At 46.2% G+C, this 14323-nt stretch overlaps 1 protein-coding gene across 1 annotated transcript in view; it reads left to right on the top strand.

Moving 5' to 3' along the window:
• The window catches only part of LOC311229557 (voltage-dependent L-type calcium channel subunit alpha-1D-like), a gene marked incomplete at both ends in the record, with an annotated part of 164306 nt that extends 150560 nt beyond the window's left edge, over positions 1-13746 (top strand). Inside the window, 8 exon segments of the mRNA XM_084315633.1 lie at positions 1672-1788; positions 2277-2689; positions 5665-5691; positions 8264-8392; positions 8882-9024; positions 9697-9836; positions 11268-11585; positions 13441-13746. Of these exon segments, the coding sequence (XP_084171759.1) occupies positions 1672-1788; positions 2277-2689; positions 5665-5691; positions 8264-8392; positions 8882-9024; positions 9697-9836; positions 11268-11585; positions 13441-13746 (1593 nt within the window).
• Positions 13747-14323: the final 577 nt, after the last annotated feature.

Raw genomic sequence — 14323 nt, forward strand, 5'->3', positions numbered from 1 at the left:
ATATTCAAACCGATACCGGTACCAGTACCAGTTCCTGGAATTCGGTATCTGTACCCAACGGTACTCTTAACTCTCTCTGTAATAACACACACAGAATTTTTTTCAAGTCCAAACTTCTCAATTTCAAATTGCAATACTGTTATTTATTTAGAACATTATTTATTGTTGTAACACACCACACAAAATAAATCGCATTGGTCATGTATTGTATTTTTAAAAGATATCAACATTATCTGGCCATCCTCAGTAAATATTATCAAACTCCTCTGACCTCGTCTGGTCTTTCCAAAGACCCAGGAGACGGGACAGTAATTATATATATATACAGTATATTTTAGGAAAAGGCTCCCTCTTATCGTATATTACACTCTTATACTAAACATGAAAATGGTACCCAAACTTGGCACCGATTGATCTGGCGTAAATCGGTACTCTGTAGTACCGATGTAATTCGGTCAGTACCCTTAAAAGTACAGAGTTCAGGGCGCCCCAGTGGCGAACCACATAACGCGCTGAGTCGCGGCACGGCCGATCCGGGTTTGATTCCCGGACCCGTCGTTATTTGCCAAATGTCTTCCCCCCACTCTGTCTCCCGTTCCTCCTCTCTTTCTCTCTACTGGACTGCCCAGTAGTAAAAAAAAAAAAAAAAAAAAAGGCGATAAACGCTAAAAAATTTCAAAAAAAAAGAAAAAAAAATACAGAGTTCGGTACCCAACCCTACTGTGTCGTGTATGTGTGTCTGTGTGTGCATGAGTGAGTCTGTGTGTGTGTGTGTACGTCTGCGTCTGCACGCGTGGATGACGTGTGTACATTTTACAAGAGAGCACAAACACAGTGAAGTTGATTAAAAGAACATTCCAATGACGTGGCTTCACATGCGGTCCGCATTTCATTACTACTATCATCACTTGTGCTAATAATAACGTTGTGGTTTATGATTCAGCAGGTCATTCATACTCTGAGATAATTGCTGTGTCATAGGCTTCTGTGATCTCTCTGTCTCTGAAAGGCATGCGTGTGTCTGTGTCCTTCATGAGACAATGTATCATCGATGTTGATGTTAAGTGTCCATCCTCTTGTCTCTCTACCCCACGTCGTACCATTCTCTCATTATTCTATTTGATTTCCCAAATGTCACACGAGCCGCCTCACGAGACTCACGTTACGTCAAAGCTTGTTTGTGTTTTCATCGTCTTGGACTTTTTATACATGTATGATAGATCGAAAATGTATAGTTATTTCTCTGCCTTTATTTTTGGCCCATAGTGGAATCTATGGAATCTTATCTCATCCTAATTTGGTCCCAAGTTTACACAAAAAAAAAGAAAGACAAAGTGATTTTGTCACAAGAGCATCAGAGATGAGGACACACACACACACACACACTACGGCGCATGTTGTCTGTCTCCCAACGTCTCTCATCTCTCACAGTCTGTCTCCTAGCGTTCTCCGAGGTTTGGAGTTCTTTTTCTCGTCCTCGTAAATGTCAGGTGTCTCTGAGAGGATGTGTGGGTGTCCGAGCATGTGTGTCTTTTCTCCCGTGTGATCACATTGTATGAGATGTTAACTGTGTCGGGGGAGGTTCTCTCTCGTGTGTCTCGAGACGTGGAGTGTTTCCCGCCAGTCGTAAAAGCCCTTAGCCCCTCCCTTCTATTGTTGTCATGGTTACAGGCTGGGCTCCGCACGCTTCACGATATCGGCCCGGAAATTCGCCGAGCCATATCGTGCGACCTGCAGGATGACGAGCTAGTAGACTTTATTCCCGAGGAAGACGAGGAGATTTATAGGGTAACTGACTCCATTTTACCTGCCTGAGAGGGAGACTGTGCTGTGAGGTTAAATATTGTGCCTGTTGTGTTTCTCCTTGAGGCCACGAGATACTGTAGGTGGAGTTAACGGAGCTGTTCAGTGTTGTACAAACACTCTGAGAGCATTCTGTATCTACCGTCTCTATCTGACTCATTATGCACTGGTCTACGTAACGAAGAGTAGAATGTTGTTGTTTTAGTTTGTTTGGATTTAATTTTTCCTTCATTGTAGTTGTAAAAACCTATAAAAGCAATGCATTCATTTTGCTCACCTTCTGCCATAAGCCATTGAACCAGCTTTCCGACGTATTTTTTCTTTTGCCCCATTACGATTTCTGAAAAGAAATAAAAATCAGCCGTCAGACTTAACATCAATAGCGCACGCCGTACATTTTCTTCTCCATGTCGACTCGGTTTGGAGTGCCCTGACCTTTTGACCTTTTGACCCTGAGCGTTCCATCCCCGCAGCGCAACGGCGGCCTGTTCGGCAACCACGTCAACCACATGAATGGGGATCACCGCCGGGCCAATGGCCACCAGACCAACGCCACGCAGCGGCCCCTCCAGGTGCAGCCGCCCCCGCATTACGCCCACATGGAGCAGCAGCCCGTGGGACGCCTGTGCCGGGCCAACGTCATGTCCCACCCCAACCACCCCAACCACAACCACCAGCACCACAACCATCACCACCGGCACCACAACTCCTACAGCAAGTCGCCCAAGTCCACCAACGTCAACCTCAATAACGCCAACGTGTCCAGCTTACCAAACGGGGGACACCACCCCCGCTACTACGAGCACGCCCCCCCGGCCAACGGCTTCCCGGGCCACCGCGGCCCGTACTACGACTACGACAAGCAGCTGACCCCCCAGGGACAAAGGTGACCCCTTGACCCCTTATCTCTCCTACCGCTAAACACAGCATGGTTAACGTGTGAATGAGTCTCGAATGCAGGGAGTTTCAAATGGACTTCTCAAGTGTGTTTTCTGGCTCAAATAAGGGAGCCTGGCTCAACCCTTCTCTCTCCAGTGGTTATGGGAAAATGAACGGGTTATTAAAAGATGGGGTTCACTAGGGGTGGGATGATACGAGTAACGCACAATACAATACTGATATTTGGCCCTCGATATCCATAATATCATGATACGCGATATCTGTGATAATCGATATATTGCGAGAAGTTTCATCATGATATCTGTGTAACTGAAGAAGAAGAAATACCCATAAAAAGGCAAAAAGCAGGAATGATGTATTTATTCACAGAATTAACATGATAGCTTATCGGATTCTTTAGTGTGCATTCAGCTAGCTTAGCCTTCCAGCGCAGGTTCCTCGCAGCCTCAGCGCATTCTGCTAGTGGGAAACTGCAACATACACTCCTTTAGTATCAGCAGTGTGGCTCCTACAACTAGGCTAGTTAAAGCACAAGGCCAGTGTCATTATATTTTCTTCTTACTATCAACATTGCCTACAAAAACACTAAAACCTACAATGCATTTCTTCTATTCTCAATACTCTTCCTACTCTCTTCTAGCCTGAAGAGCTCGCAAACGTAAAGCAGCTACTAGGAATATTTTGACATCGATATATAAAAAATATATATATCATAGTAAATTCAATGTTCATACCTTGGCAGGATTACTGCCGAAACATGTTGAGATCGATAGAGACCGGAAAACCATCAATATCAATTGTCCTTTATTCTTCTATTGGTGTTGTATGTCTCTGTCCCGGATCCACAGGAGTTCTGTTGAAGGCATATGGCGCAAAGTAAGCCTTTCCAAACAAAACTTGCTTTATCAACTAACAATTCTTTCATCAATGGTGTCATTGGTTTACTTTATATATACCATGGTATCACAACCAATAACAATTATGTACTTTGTTGAAAGTTCTCCTTTATAGCTGCTTTAAGTACAGCTCTCAAACACATGTCCAGTTTTAAATATCATCATTTATTATCCTGAAAAACTATTTATTTCAAAAGGCAACTAGCTCTATTGATCTATCAGTGCAGTGCAACAATTAATTATTATATCAAAGTAACAGTATGGCTCTGTGACTTTTTTGACAGCAATGGAGTTCTATGACTTCTGGATATGAGCTATACGCCGGTGTTGGCTGGATGGACCAGGAGAAATGTAGGAGAAATACATTTTAGGTTTTGATACAATTTTACCAGTGAGGAAAGGAAATAATTACACCGGCCTGATCCTTTAACCAAACATAGCATCCTGTAAGAGGTCATGTTCCCTCTCAGCCCAGAAAACACTGTTCATTTTCACCACTGGTACAAGAGACAATTAAAGGACCAACAAGGATCCGGAGCTTCAAGATTCAACACTTGAGAAGTGTATAAGGTTAAAGGTTAAAGCAGTTACAATTACATCTCTTATCTTGTATCATACACATAGTACATACCATACATACAGTACAGACCATACATACATACAGTACATATCATACATACAGTACAGACCATACATACAGTACAGACCATACATACAGTACAGACCATACATACATACAGTACATATCATACATACAGTACAGACCATACATACAGTACAGACCATACATACATACATACAGTACAGACCATACATACAGTACAGACCATACCTACAGTACAGACCATACATACAGTACAGACCATACATACAGTACAGACCATACATACAGTACAGACCATACATACAGTACATATCATACATATAGTACATATCATACATACAGTACATATCATACATACAGCACAGACCATACATACATACAGTACAGACCACAGATATATGCCATCTGCTGGTTTGGATTATTGGTAAAAATAAATTCGAAGTGAAAGCTTGAACTGTAATGGATTTTGCACATAACATAGTAAGCACATACGCTATGAATAAGATAGGAAAGCAGCATATTTTTCAGAGCCGTACGACTGTGGAGATGCTCCTAAAATAGCATTGAACTCTATGGTGGAGTGGTTCTGCTAAATGTCCTGGTATATCTATCATATCCATGGTTTATGCTGCGCTGCTGACACTACACGTCTGACTCATTAATGTTTATGCTTTCACTGGTTTTTAATCAATAATACAAAATGAATGGTGGTTGGAATGTTTATGAAAATGGCGTAGGTCAGCACTTTCCAACACACCCTCCTCCCTATCTCAGTGTGTATGATGTCACAGGGCTAACACTTTAGAATACCTTGTGAGTTGGTTTCCATGGCTACCAGGTTATTCTAACCTCTCCTGTAATTGGTTTTCCTCCCCTGCAGTCATAAACCAGCTTAACAAAACCCTCCATTCCACCGTGGATCACGTTAAAACTCATTTGTTCTATCATTCATTCATAAACCCCGTTCCCTGACTGTCTTCCCACGTCAAAGCCTCACTATGTGTTTCATCGGTACTGGTGCCTTTTCTCCCCCAATGATTTTGAGGGAACAATTTCGTTCCTGTCCCTTTCATGAAAGTGAAGGGAGTTTTGTTTTTCGAACTTGTAGTAGAAAGTGGAAATGGAATTATCAGACCTTCTGAACCCTACATCTGTCTTCATGCTGCTCCCATCAGACCTGATCCCTATAGTACATCTGTCTTCATGCTCCTCCCACCTCATGCATATATAATACTGTATATGATTCATATACTGTATGGTGTGTATATATATATATATATATATATATATATATATATATATATATATATATATATATATATATATATATATATATATACGTATATATATGTCTCTCCTCCACCACTTCTCTCTTTCTCTCTCTCTCTTTCCCTCCCTCATCTCTTTCTCCCTCCTAACCAAAATGCTTTCTCTCAACCATCCCTCTGCTTTCTTGGATAGAAGGCGCTACTTTGAGACCTATGTTAGGTATGTCGCTTCCCCCCCAGGTATACACATGGCTCCGCTCCGGCACTGTGTCTCCACGGCAACGTGGGGCGGGGTGCGGGGGGCTCCTCGGTTACGGGGCCACATGAATGATTGCATCGCATCCCTCGCTACGTACCGTATGCTGGCCAGTCATCCTCTTTCCCCCCCGGCGCCTGGAACCCCTAGAGGGAGGAGTTTAATGTAAATGATGACAGGGAGGGGGACATGTTGTATGGGTGGCCAGCATGGGCTGCTGCTTAGACCAGCCTCGCTCTATAATATGCATGTGTTGGCGACATGGATGGGGAGACATGAGGTGCTTGTCTTGAAGGAGGGTGCAGATGCCTGAATCCTAAGGATAATGTATGGGGATGTTTTAAAAGCCTTTTTTTAAAGCCTTTTAAAGATGGCTACGTATCCTTACACACATGAAGGGGGGGGGGTTGTCCATGGCCTTTTTGTGCCCCCCCTCCTCTAAGAACAAGCATGCGTTTACAAAGGGAAGGGACAGCCTTGAGGAATGGCCAGGAGGTTTCCCTTATTATGTCTTTAAGCTGTTAGTGATGTACAACTGTGTAAAACCATGATTATTCTGTCAAAAGACACTAGACATTAGTTGTAAACGGTACTTTACATTGGCAGATATTTTAAAGCAATTTAAAAATAGTGTACATTTGAAGATGTAAAGGTAATTTACTGTAAAAGTACTTTACATTAGAAGATATTTTAAAGTTGTTTAAAAGTAGTGTACATTTCGACTCCCGGAGTCAGCATTGCCTTGGCTTGGGCTGATCGCTATACTAACCCGTTTGGCTGGGTTAGGGGGAGGGAAGTCACGGGTGGGAATCTGGCGTTGTGGACAGGTCTGGCACCTACAGGTCAGGTCTGGGCGCTTGCTCAGCGGAGGCAGGACTTGATGAAGGCAGCGTGACCTCCCACGCGTTACACTTCACCAATGAGAGTCCTCGCTGCCAGGTGGAAAAAGAGTCACTGGCTGTCGCAGCGCGTGTCGGAGGAAGCGTGCGGATGACTTCAGGATTCCCTTGTACCGACCAGTAGGAGAACATGCGCACAACAAACAGGTAGGGGAGGGGGGGAATTGGCACAACGACTAAATTGGGACGGGGAGAAAACAGAGAAAAAATCGGAGAAAGAGAGGATTACATTTTTTCTTTTTCTTTTTTTTAGTAGTGTACATTTGAAGATGTTTAAAAGTCATTTAAAAGTACTTTACATTAGAAAATATTTGAAAGTTGTTTAAAAGTAGCTTACTGTACATTCGTTTAAAAGTCATTTTAAGCTTCGATACATGTGGAGTCGCCAGCCGCTTTTCACCTGACAGCGAGGAGTTTCACTGGGAGAGCAGTAGGAGTCCAGTAGGAGTTGCTATAGCATACTCCACCGGCTTCCCACCCGTGAACACTGCCAATTGTGTTCTTAGGGATGACTGACCAAGCTGGAGGCACTGCTGACACTGGGATTTGAACCCTAGGTCTCTGGCAGAGATGGGCTTAGACTTCTACACTACCCAGCTGCACCTCTAAAAGTAATTTAAAAGTAGTTTACATTAGAAGATGTTTGAAAATCATTTAAAAGTAGTTTACATTAGAATATGTTTAAAGGTCATTTACGGGTAGCTTACTGTACAGTAATTTAAAATAACTTTATATTAGAAGATGTTTTAAAAGTAGTTTACATTAGAAGAAATGTAAAAGTAGTTTATATTAGAAGATGCAAGTCATTTAAAGGTAGTTTACATCAGAAATGTAAGTCATTTAAAGGTAGTTTACATTAGAAGATGTAAGTCATTTAAAGGTAGTTTACATTAGAAGATGTAAGTCATTTAAAGGTAGTTTACATTAGAAGATGTAAGTCATTTAAAGGTAGTTTACATTAGAAGATGTAAGTAATTTAAAGGTAGCTTACACTGGAGGTAGTGAGGGGATATCAAACTCCCAGAACCTCCTTGCCACGCCCCCCTCCCCTCCCTAAAAGTATCTATGCCACTGTGTCCTATGGACCCTTTCTTCATCAACGTCATCTTGTAACAACCAAACTGCACGGGCATATTTTGGGCGGAGAGTCCAGGGACATTCTGAATGAAAGCTCTTACAGGTTGCATGGTTTCATCTAGATGGTTCCTGGAGACTCCCCAAACCAAATTGTGTGCATTCCCAAAACATCATAATTGTAAATCAGTAAAAGGGTCTATAAAGGGTGTATAAACTCCCCTGCGTGATTCGTAAAATAGTATCAAATCTCACAATTGATCAGGGTCATAAAAAAGAATTCCATTTATGATTTTGTTTTCCCTTTGCGATAGTGAAGTCATTGAGTGATGCTCTTCAGAATGTTTCTCTGCCTGCTGTCTTGACGAGGCTCTGGCGTGGCGGTGTTGTAGTAGGTGAGCGTGTCTCCGGTTGCATCGCTGCTGCCCCCTGGAGGCTTGTATCTGCATGGCAGTGCATGGCCCTGTTTCCCCCCTGAGAGTAGAAACCCCCCCCCCCCCCTCACTGCAGTGTAAAAACAAGCCAACACGCTGTGACCCCTGACCCCCTGACCTTCAACCCAGGTCCCACGGAGGAGAAGGCCGCCACCCCACCATCCGCAGGGAGGAGGAGTTTGAGGACGACCGCTACTCGGGGGAGTACTACAGCGGGGAGGAGTTCTACGAAGACGACAGCATGCTGTCGGGCGAAAGGTACGTGAAGTCCGTTCCACTCTCTTTTTTTTTTATATATATATATATATAATTTAACTTTTTTTTACTGTCTTATACTAGCATGCACTCTTCCTACTATATTAATATACTACTATGCACTCAACACTGCAGCGCCCAAGTTTCAGCACTGTTTGATGAACATTGTTACTCAACTGTAAGAGTTCCTGATGACTTGTCATACAGAACTTGTCAGTCGCTTTGGATAAAAGCGTCAGCTAAATGACAAAATGTGAATGTAAATGTAAATATCGATTTGAAGTTTAATTAGAAAAATATTTATATATATAAATGATATTTAAATGTATTTTATAATTATATATTTAAACCAGGATTAAAAACAGTTACAGTTTTTGTATGTGTTATGTGTGAGTAAAGGCCGACAATTAGCTAGATTTGGATAGATTGTGCCTGTGGACCAACCGCTGCCCTCCAGGAAGTCCTTATAAGGAACATGTGTCTGTATGACAGGTACCAGAACAGTGACACAGAGTACGAGACTCCTAGAGGTTACCACCCATTACCAGACAGTTACTATGACGACGACGAACAGCCGCTCTACAGAGACTCGCGGCGGTCGCCGAAGAGACGGCGACTTCCTGCCACACCTCAAGGTATCCTCTCCTCACCCAGCATGCACCATGCTCACTCCTGACACTCGCCTCGTACAACCAACCGGAGAGGAGAGCCCGGAATCGTATGTGGGATTGAAGTAACCCACACACAAATCACTGTTTGATTCATTCACTAAACATATCTCCACTAGCCAGGGTTTAGCCGTGCTGTGGCCTGTCTGGCGCACAGTGATGCCTTGTCTCCACTAGCCAGGGTTTAGCCGTGCTGTGGCCTGTCTGGCGCACAGTGATGCCTTGTCTCCACTAGCCAGGGTTTAGCCGTGCTGTGGCCTGTCTGGCGCACAGTGATGCCTTGTCTCCACTAGCCAGGGTTTAGCCGTGCTGTGGCCGGTCTGACGCACAGTGAGCATCTCCATTGTCTTTAGAACCTGGCTGGAAACCTGTTTTAGACGGCCACCTTTCACAACCTGGCCAAAGCTGGCTGGGACTGTTGTATCATCATGGTTTAGCTTGTGTACCACAGTTGTTGGTGTGATGTTTGAAAGGTTGCCATACCATACCAAACCTGGCCATGGCTAACCCCAGCCAGGCTGAACATATGGAGCTAACGGAGACATGGCACTAGTCTCATATTTCCTTGATTTGTTTCTTTGATTACTTGTTTATTTTGCATGTGCTGTCACTCACAGAGTCTTCTCCCCACTTGTCCAGGTCACTCACAGAGTCCCCTGCCCAATTGTCCAAGTCACAGACGGCCGTCCTTCAACTTTGAGTGTCTGCGCAGGCAGGGTAGCCAGGACGAGCTTCCACACCAGCGCACTGCTCTGCCATTGCACCTAATGCAGCACCAGGTAACACACACACACACAATATGCACTCACCAGGTAACACACACACACTATGCACTCACCAGGTAACACACACACACACACACTGTGCACTCACCAGGTAACACACACACACACTATGCACTCACCAGGTAACACACACACACACACACACACACACACACACACACACACACACACACACACACACACACACACACACACACACACACACACACACTATGCACTCACCAGGTAACACACACACACACACACTATGCACTCACCAGGTAACACACACACACACTATGCACTCACCAGGTAACACACACACACACACTATGCACTCACCAGGTAACACACACACACACACACACACACACACTATGCACTCACCAGGTAACACACACACACACACACACTATGCACTCACCAGGTAACACACACACACACACACTGTGCACTCACCAGGTAACACACACACACACTATGCACTCACCAGGTAACACACACACACACACACACACACACACACACACACACACACACACACACACACACACACACACACACACACACTATGCACTCACCAGGTAACACACACACACACACACACACTATGCACTCACCAGGTAACACACACACACACTATGCACTCACCAGGTAACACACACACACACACACTATGCACTCACCAGGTAACACACACACACACACTATGCACTCACCAGGTAACACACACACACACACACTATGCACTCACCAGGTAACACACACACACTATGCACTCACCAGGTAACACACACACACACACACACTATGCACTCACCAGGTAACACACACACACACACACACACACACACACACACTATGCACTCACCAGGTAACACACACACACACACACTATGCACTCACCAGTTAACACACACACACACTGTGCACTCACCAGGTAACACACACACACACTATGCACTCACCAGGTAACACACACACACACACACACACACACACACTATGCACTCACCAGGTAACACACACACACACTATGCACTCACCAGGTAACACACACACACTATACACTCACCAGGTAACACACACACACACACTATGCACTCACCAGGTAACACACACACACACTATGCACTCACCAGGTAACACACACACACACTATGCACTCACCATCTCTTATCACGAGACACGGCAGCAGTCTACTATGCATTCAGTAAGAAGACATGGCTGCCACACACTAACGTGTTCACTCGCCACAGTCAATAATATATATTTTATCGGCCACGATGGCCATTAAGATTTATATTAGGCGGCCAATTTTAATTCTAGGCAGCTATTGGCCAGTAAATACCAGCTAACGAAAACCCTGCTACAACTGTGTCCAAAGCATGTGTATGTGTGTACGTGTACGTGTATGTGTGTAATGTCTGTATTCATGTCTGTCAGGTCATGGCTGTAGCAGGCCTGGACTCCAGCAGGGCCCACCGTCTCTCCCCGACCCGCTCCACCCGCTCCTGGGCCACGCCACCCGCCACACCGGCCAGTAAGGACCAGTCGCCCTACTACACCCCGCTGATCCGCGTGGACCACCCGCACCGGGAGAGTGTTGGCAGCAACCATGTGTCTGTGCGCAAGAGCTCTTGGTACACAGATGACCCTGAATACTCCCAGAGGACCTTCTCCCCCGTCCACCTGCAGGTGCCCCCTGAGTACCGCAACCAGTACCACCAGAAGAGAGGCAGCGCCACCAGCCTGGTAGAAGCGGTGAGTCTGGGGGTAGTGTGGGGTGCTTAGTCTGGGGGTAGTGTGGGGTGCTTAGTCTGGGGGTAGTGTGGGGTGCTTAGTCTGGGGGTAGTGTGGGGTGGTTACTGGCTAATCTGGGGGTAGTGTGGGGTGGTTAGTGGCTAATCTGGGGGTAGTGTGGGGTGGTTAGTGGCTAATCTGGGGGTAGTGTGGGGTGGTTAGTGGGTAGTGTGGGGTGGTTAGTGGGTAGTGTGGGGGTAGTGTGGGGTGGTTAGTGGGTAGTGTGGGGTGGTTAGTGGGTAGTGTGGGGGTAATGTGTGGTGGTTAGTCTGGGGGTAATGTGGGGTGGTTAGTCTGGGGGTAGGTTGGGGGTAGTGTGGGGTGGTTAGTGGTTAGTCTGGGGGTAATTTGGGGTGGTTACTGGTTAGTCTGGGGGTAGTGCGGGGTGGTTAGTCTGGGGGTAGTGTGGGGTGGTTAGTGGTTAGTCTGGGGGTAGTGTGGGGTGGTTAGTGGTTAGTCTGGGGGTAATTTGGGGTGGTTAGTGGTTAGTCTGGGGGTAGTGTGGGGTGGTTAGTCTGGGGGTAGTGTGGGGTGGTTACTGGTTAGTCTGGGGGTAATTTGGGGTGGTTAGTGGTTAGTCTGGGGGTAGTGTGGGGTGGTTAGTCTGGGGGTAGTGTGGGGTGGTTACTGGTTAGTCTGGGGGTAGTGTGGGGTGGTTAGTGGGTAGTGTGGGGTTAATGTTAGGTGGTTACTGGTTAGTCTGGGGGTAGTGTGGGGTGGTTAGTCTGGGGGTAGTGTGGGGTGGTTAGTGGTTAGTCTGGGGGTAGTGTGGGGTGGTTAGTGGTTAGTCTGGGGGTAATGTGGAGTGGTTAGTCTGGGGGTAATGTGGGGTGGTTAGTGGTTAGTCTGGGGGTAATGTGGAGTGGTTAGTCTGGGGGTAGTGTGGGGTGGTTAGTCTGGGGGTAGTGTGGGGTGGTTAGTCTGGGGGTAATGTGGGGTGGTTACTGGTTAGTCTGGGGGTAGTGTGGGGTGGTTAGTCTGGGGGTAGTGTTAGGTGGTTACTGGTTAGTCTGGGGGTAGTGTGGGGTGGTTAGTGGGTAGTGTGGGGTGGTTAGTGGTTAGTCTGGGGGTAATGTGTGGTGGTTAGTCTGGGGGTCGTGTGGGGTGATTAGTGGGTAGTGTGGGGTGGTTAGTGCTTAATCTGGGGGTAATGTGTGGTGGTTAGTCTGGGGGTAATGTGTGGTGGTTAGTCTGGGGGTAATGTGTGGTGGTTAGTCTGGGGGTAATGTGTGGTGGTTAGTCTGGGGGTAATGTGTGGTGGTTAGTCTGGGGGTAATGTGTGGTGGTTAGTCTGGGGGTAATGTGTGGTGGTTAGTCTGGGGGTCGTGTGGGGTGGTTAGTCTGGGGGTCGTGTGGGGTGGTTAGTGGGTAGTGTGGGGTGGTTAGTGGTTAATCTGGGGGTAATGTGTGGTGGTTAGTCTGGGGGTAATGTGGGGTGGTTAGTGGGTAGTGTGGGGTGGTTAGTGGTTAGTCTGGGGGTAGTGTGGGGTGGTTAGTCTGGGGATAGTTACAATTTATTGTAAACAGTCTACTAGTTTACATGTATTACCTTGTTTTTGACCATACTTATTAAAATATTATCTTACTTATTTTTCTTTTTACCTTATTTAAAAATGTTACCTTACTTATTGTATTTGTTACCTTACTTATTGTATTTGTTACCTTACTTATTTCCCCTGTAAGACATAGAGGAAGTGGCCAGAGTTCTTACCACAGAGCTGACTTGCTTCAGTGAGTAAGAGAATACGTCACCTCAGGTAAAGAGACAGTAACGACTCACCGGCATCGTGTTTGTTTCTCTCGTGTCGCGGGGCAGGTGTTGATATCAGAAGGGCTCGGGAGATACGCCAAGGATCCCAAGTTCGTGGCGGCCACCAAGCACGAGATAGCGGACGCCTGCGAGATGACGATAGACGAGATGGAGAGCGCCGCCAGCCACCTGCTGAACGGCGTGGTGGCGCCGGGCGTCAACGGCGTCACCGTGTTTCCCGTCCTGAGCCCCAGGGACTACGACCTGCAGGACACGGCGGCCAGCTACAGCGACGAGGAGCCCGACGCGGAGCCCAGAGCGCCCTACGAGGAGGACCTGGCGGACGAGATGATATGCATCACTACTTTATAGCAGTGGAGAACTACAGCGAATTACAACCTTTTTACTCTACCACTAGAAACCAGTGAAAACTAACAAGAGAAATGCATCTATTGGCTCACGACCAAAAGAAGTGCCTTTTACATTGAAGAGGAAAGGCACCCAGTCGAGAGACACACTGAAATGCTCTCCACCTGCCAGCAAATGACGTCACGGCACAGAGCCAGGTCCCGCCCCTGATGCTGCACAGAGGGGTACCGACCATAACCCCTCCTGTCAAAGGCCATGACCTGGAGGTGTGACATACCGGTTTCAGCCAATCAAAGATGAAGACATTGTCGTCAGTCCGGGAGATGGACCCCAATGGCAAAGGTGCGAGACACGGGCGGGCGGGTCTCTTCGGGTGATGACAATCAGATGTACGATGTCATTACCTCAGTCACTTTATTAAGGTTTGGCATATCATGCAAGTTTTCAATGCAAGTATAGAAAAGGCATATCTCCTCCCATAGACATTAGTAGAACCTAATCCCCTTTTTGCTAGAGCAGGCCATTAAAACCATAACTGTAGACGGATCACATTGAGAAGAGCACCAGTAGACATGAAGCA

Source organism: Notolepis coatsorum (assembly GCF_963971535.1).
Source record: "Notolepis coatsorum genome assembly, chromosome: 6".
NCBI classification, from domain to species: domain Eukaryota; kingdom Metazoa; phylum Chordata; class Actinopteri; order Aulopiformes; family Paralepididae; genus Notolepis; species Notolepis coatsorum.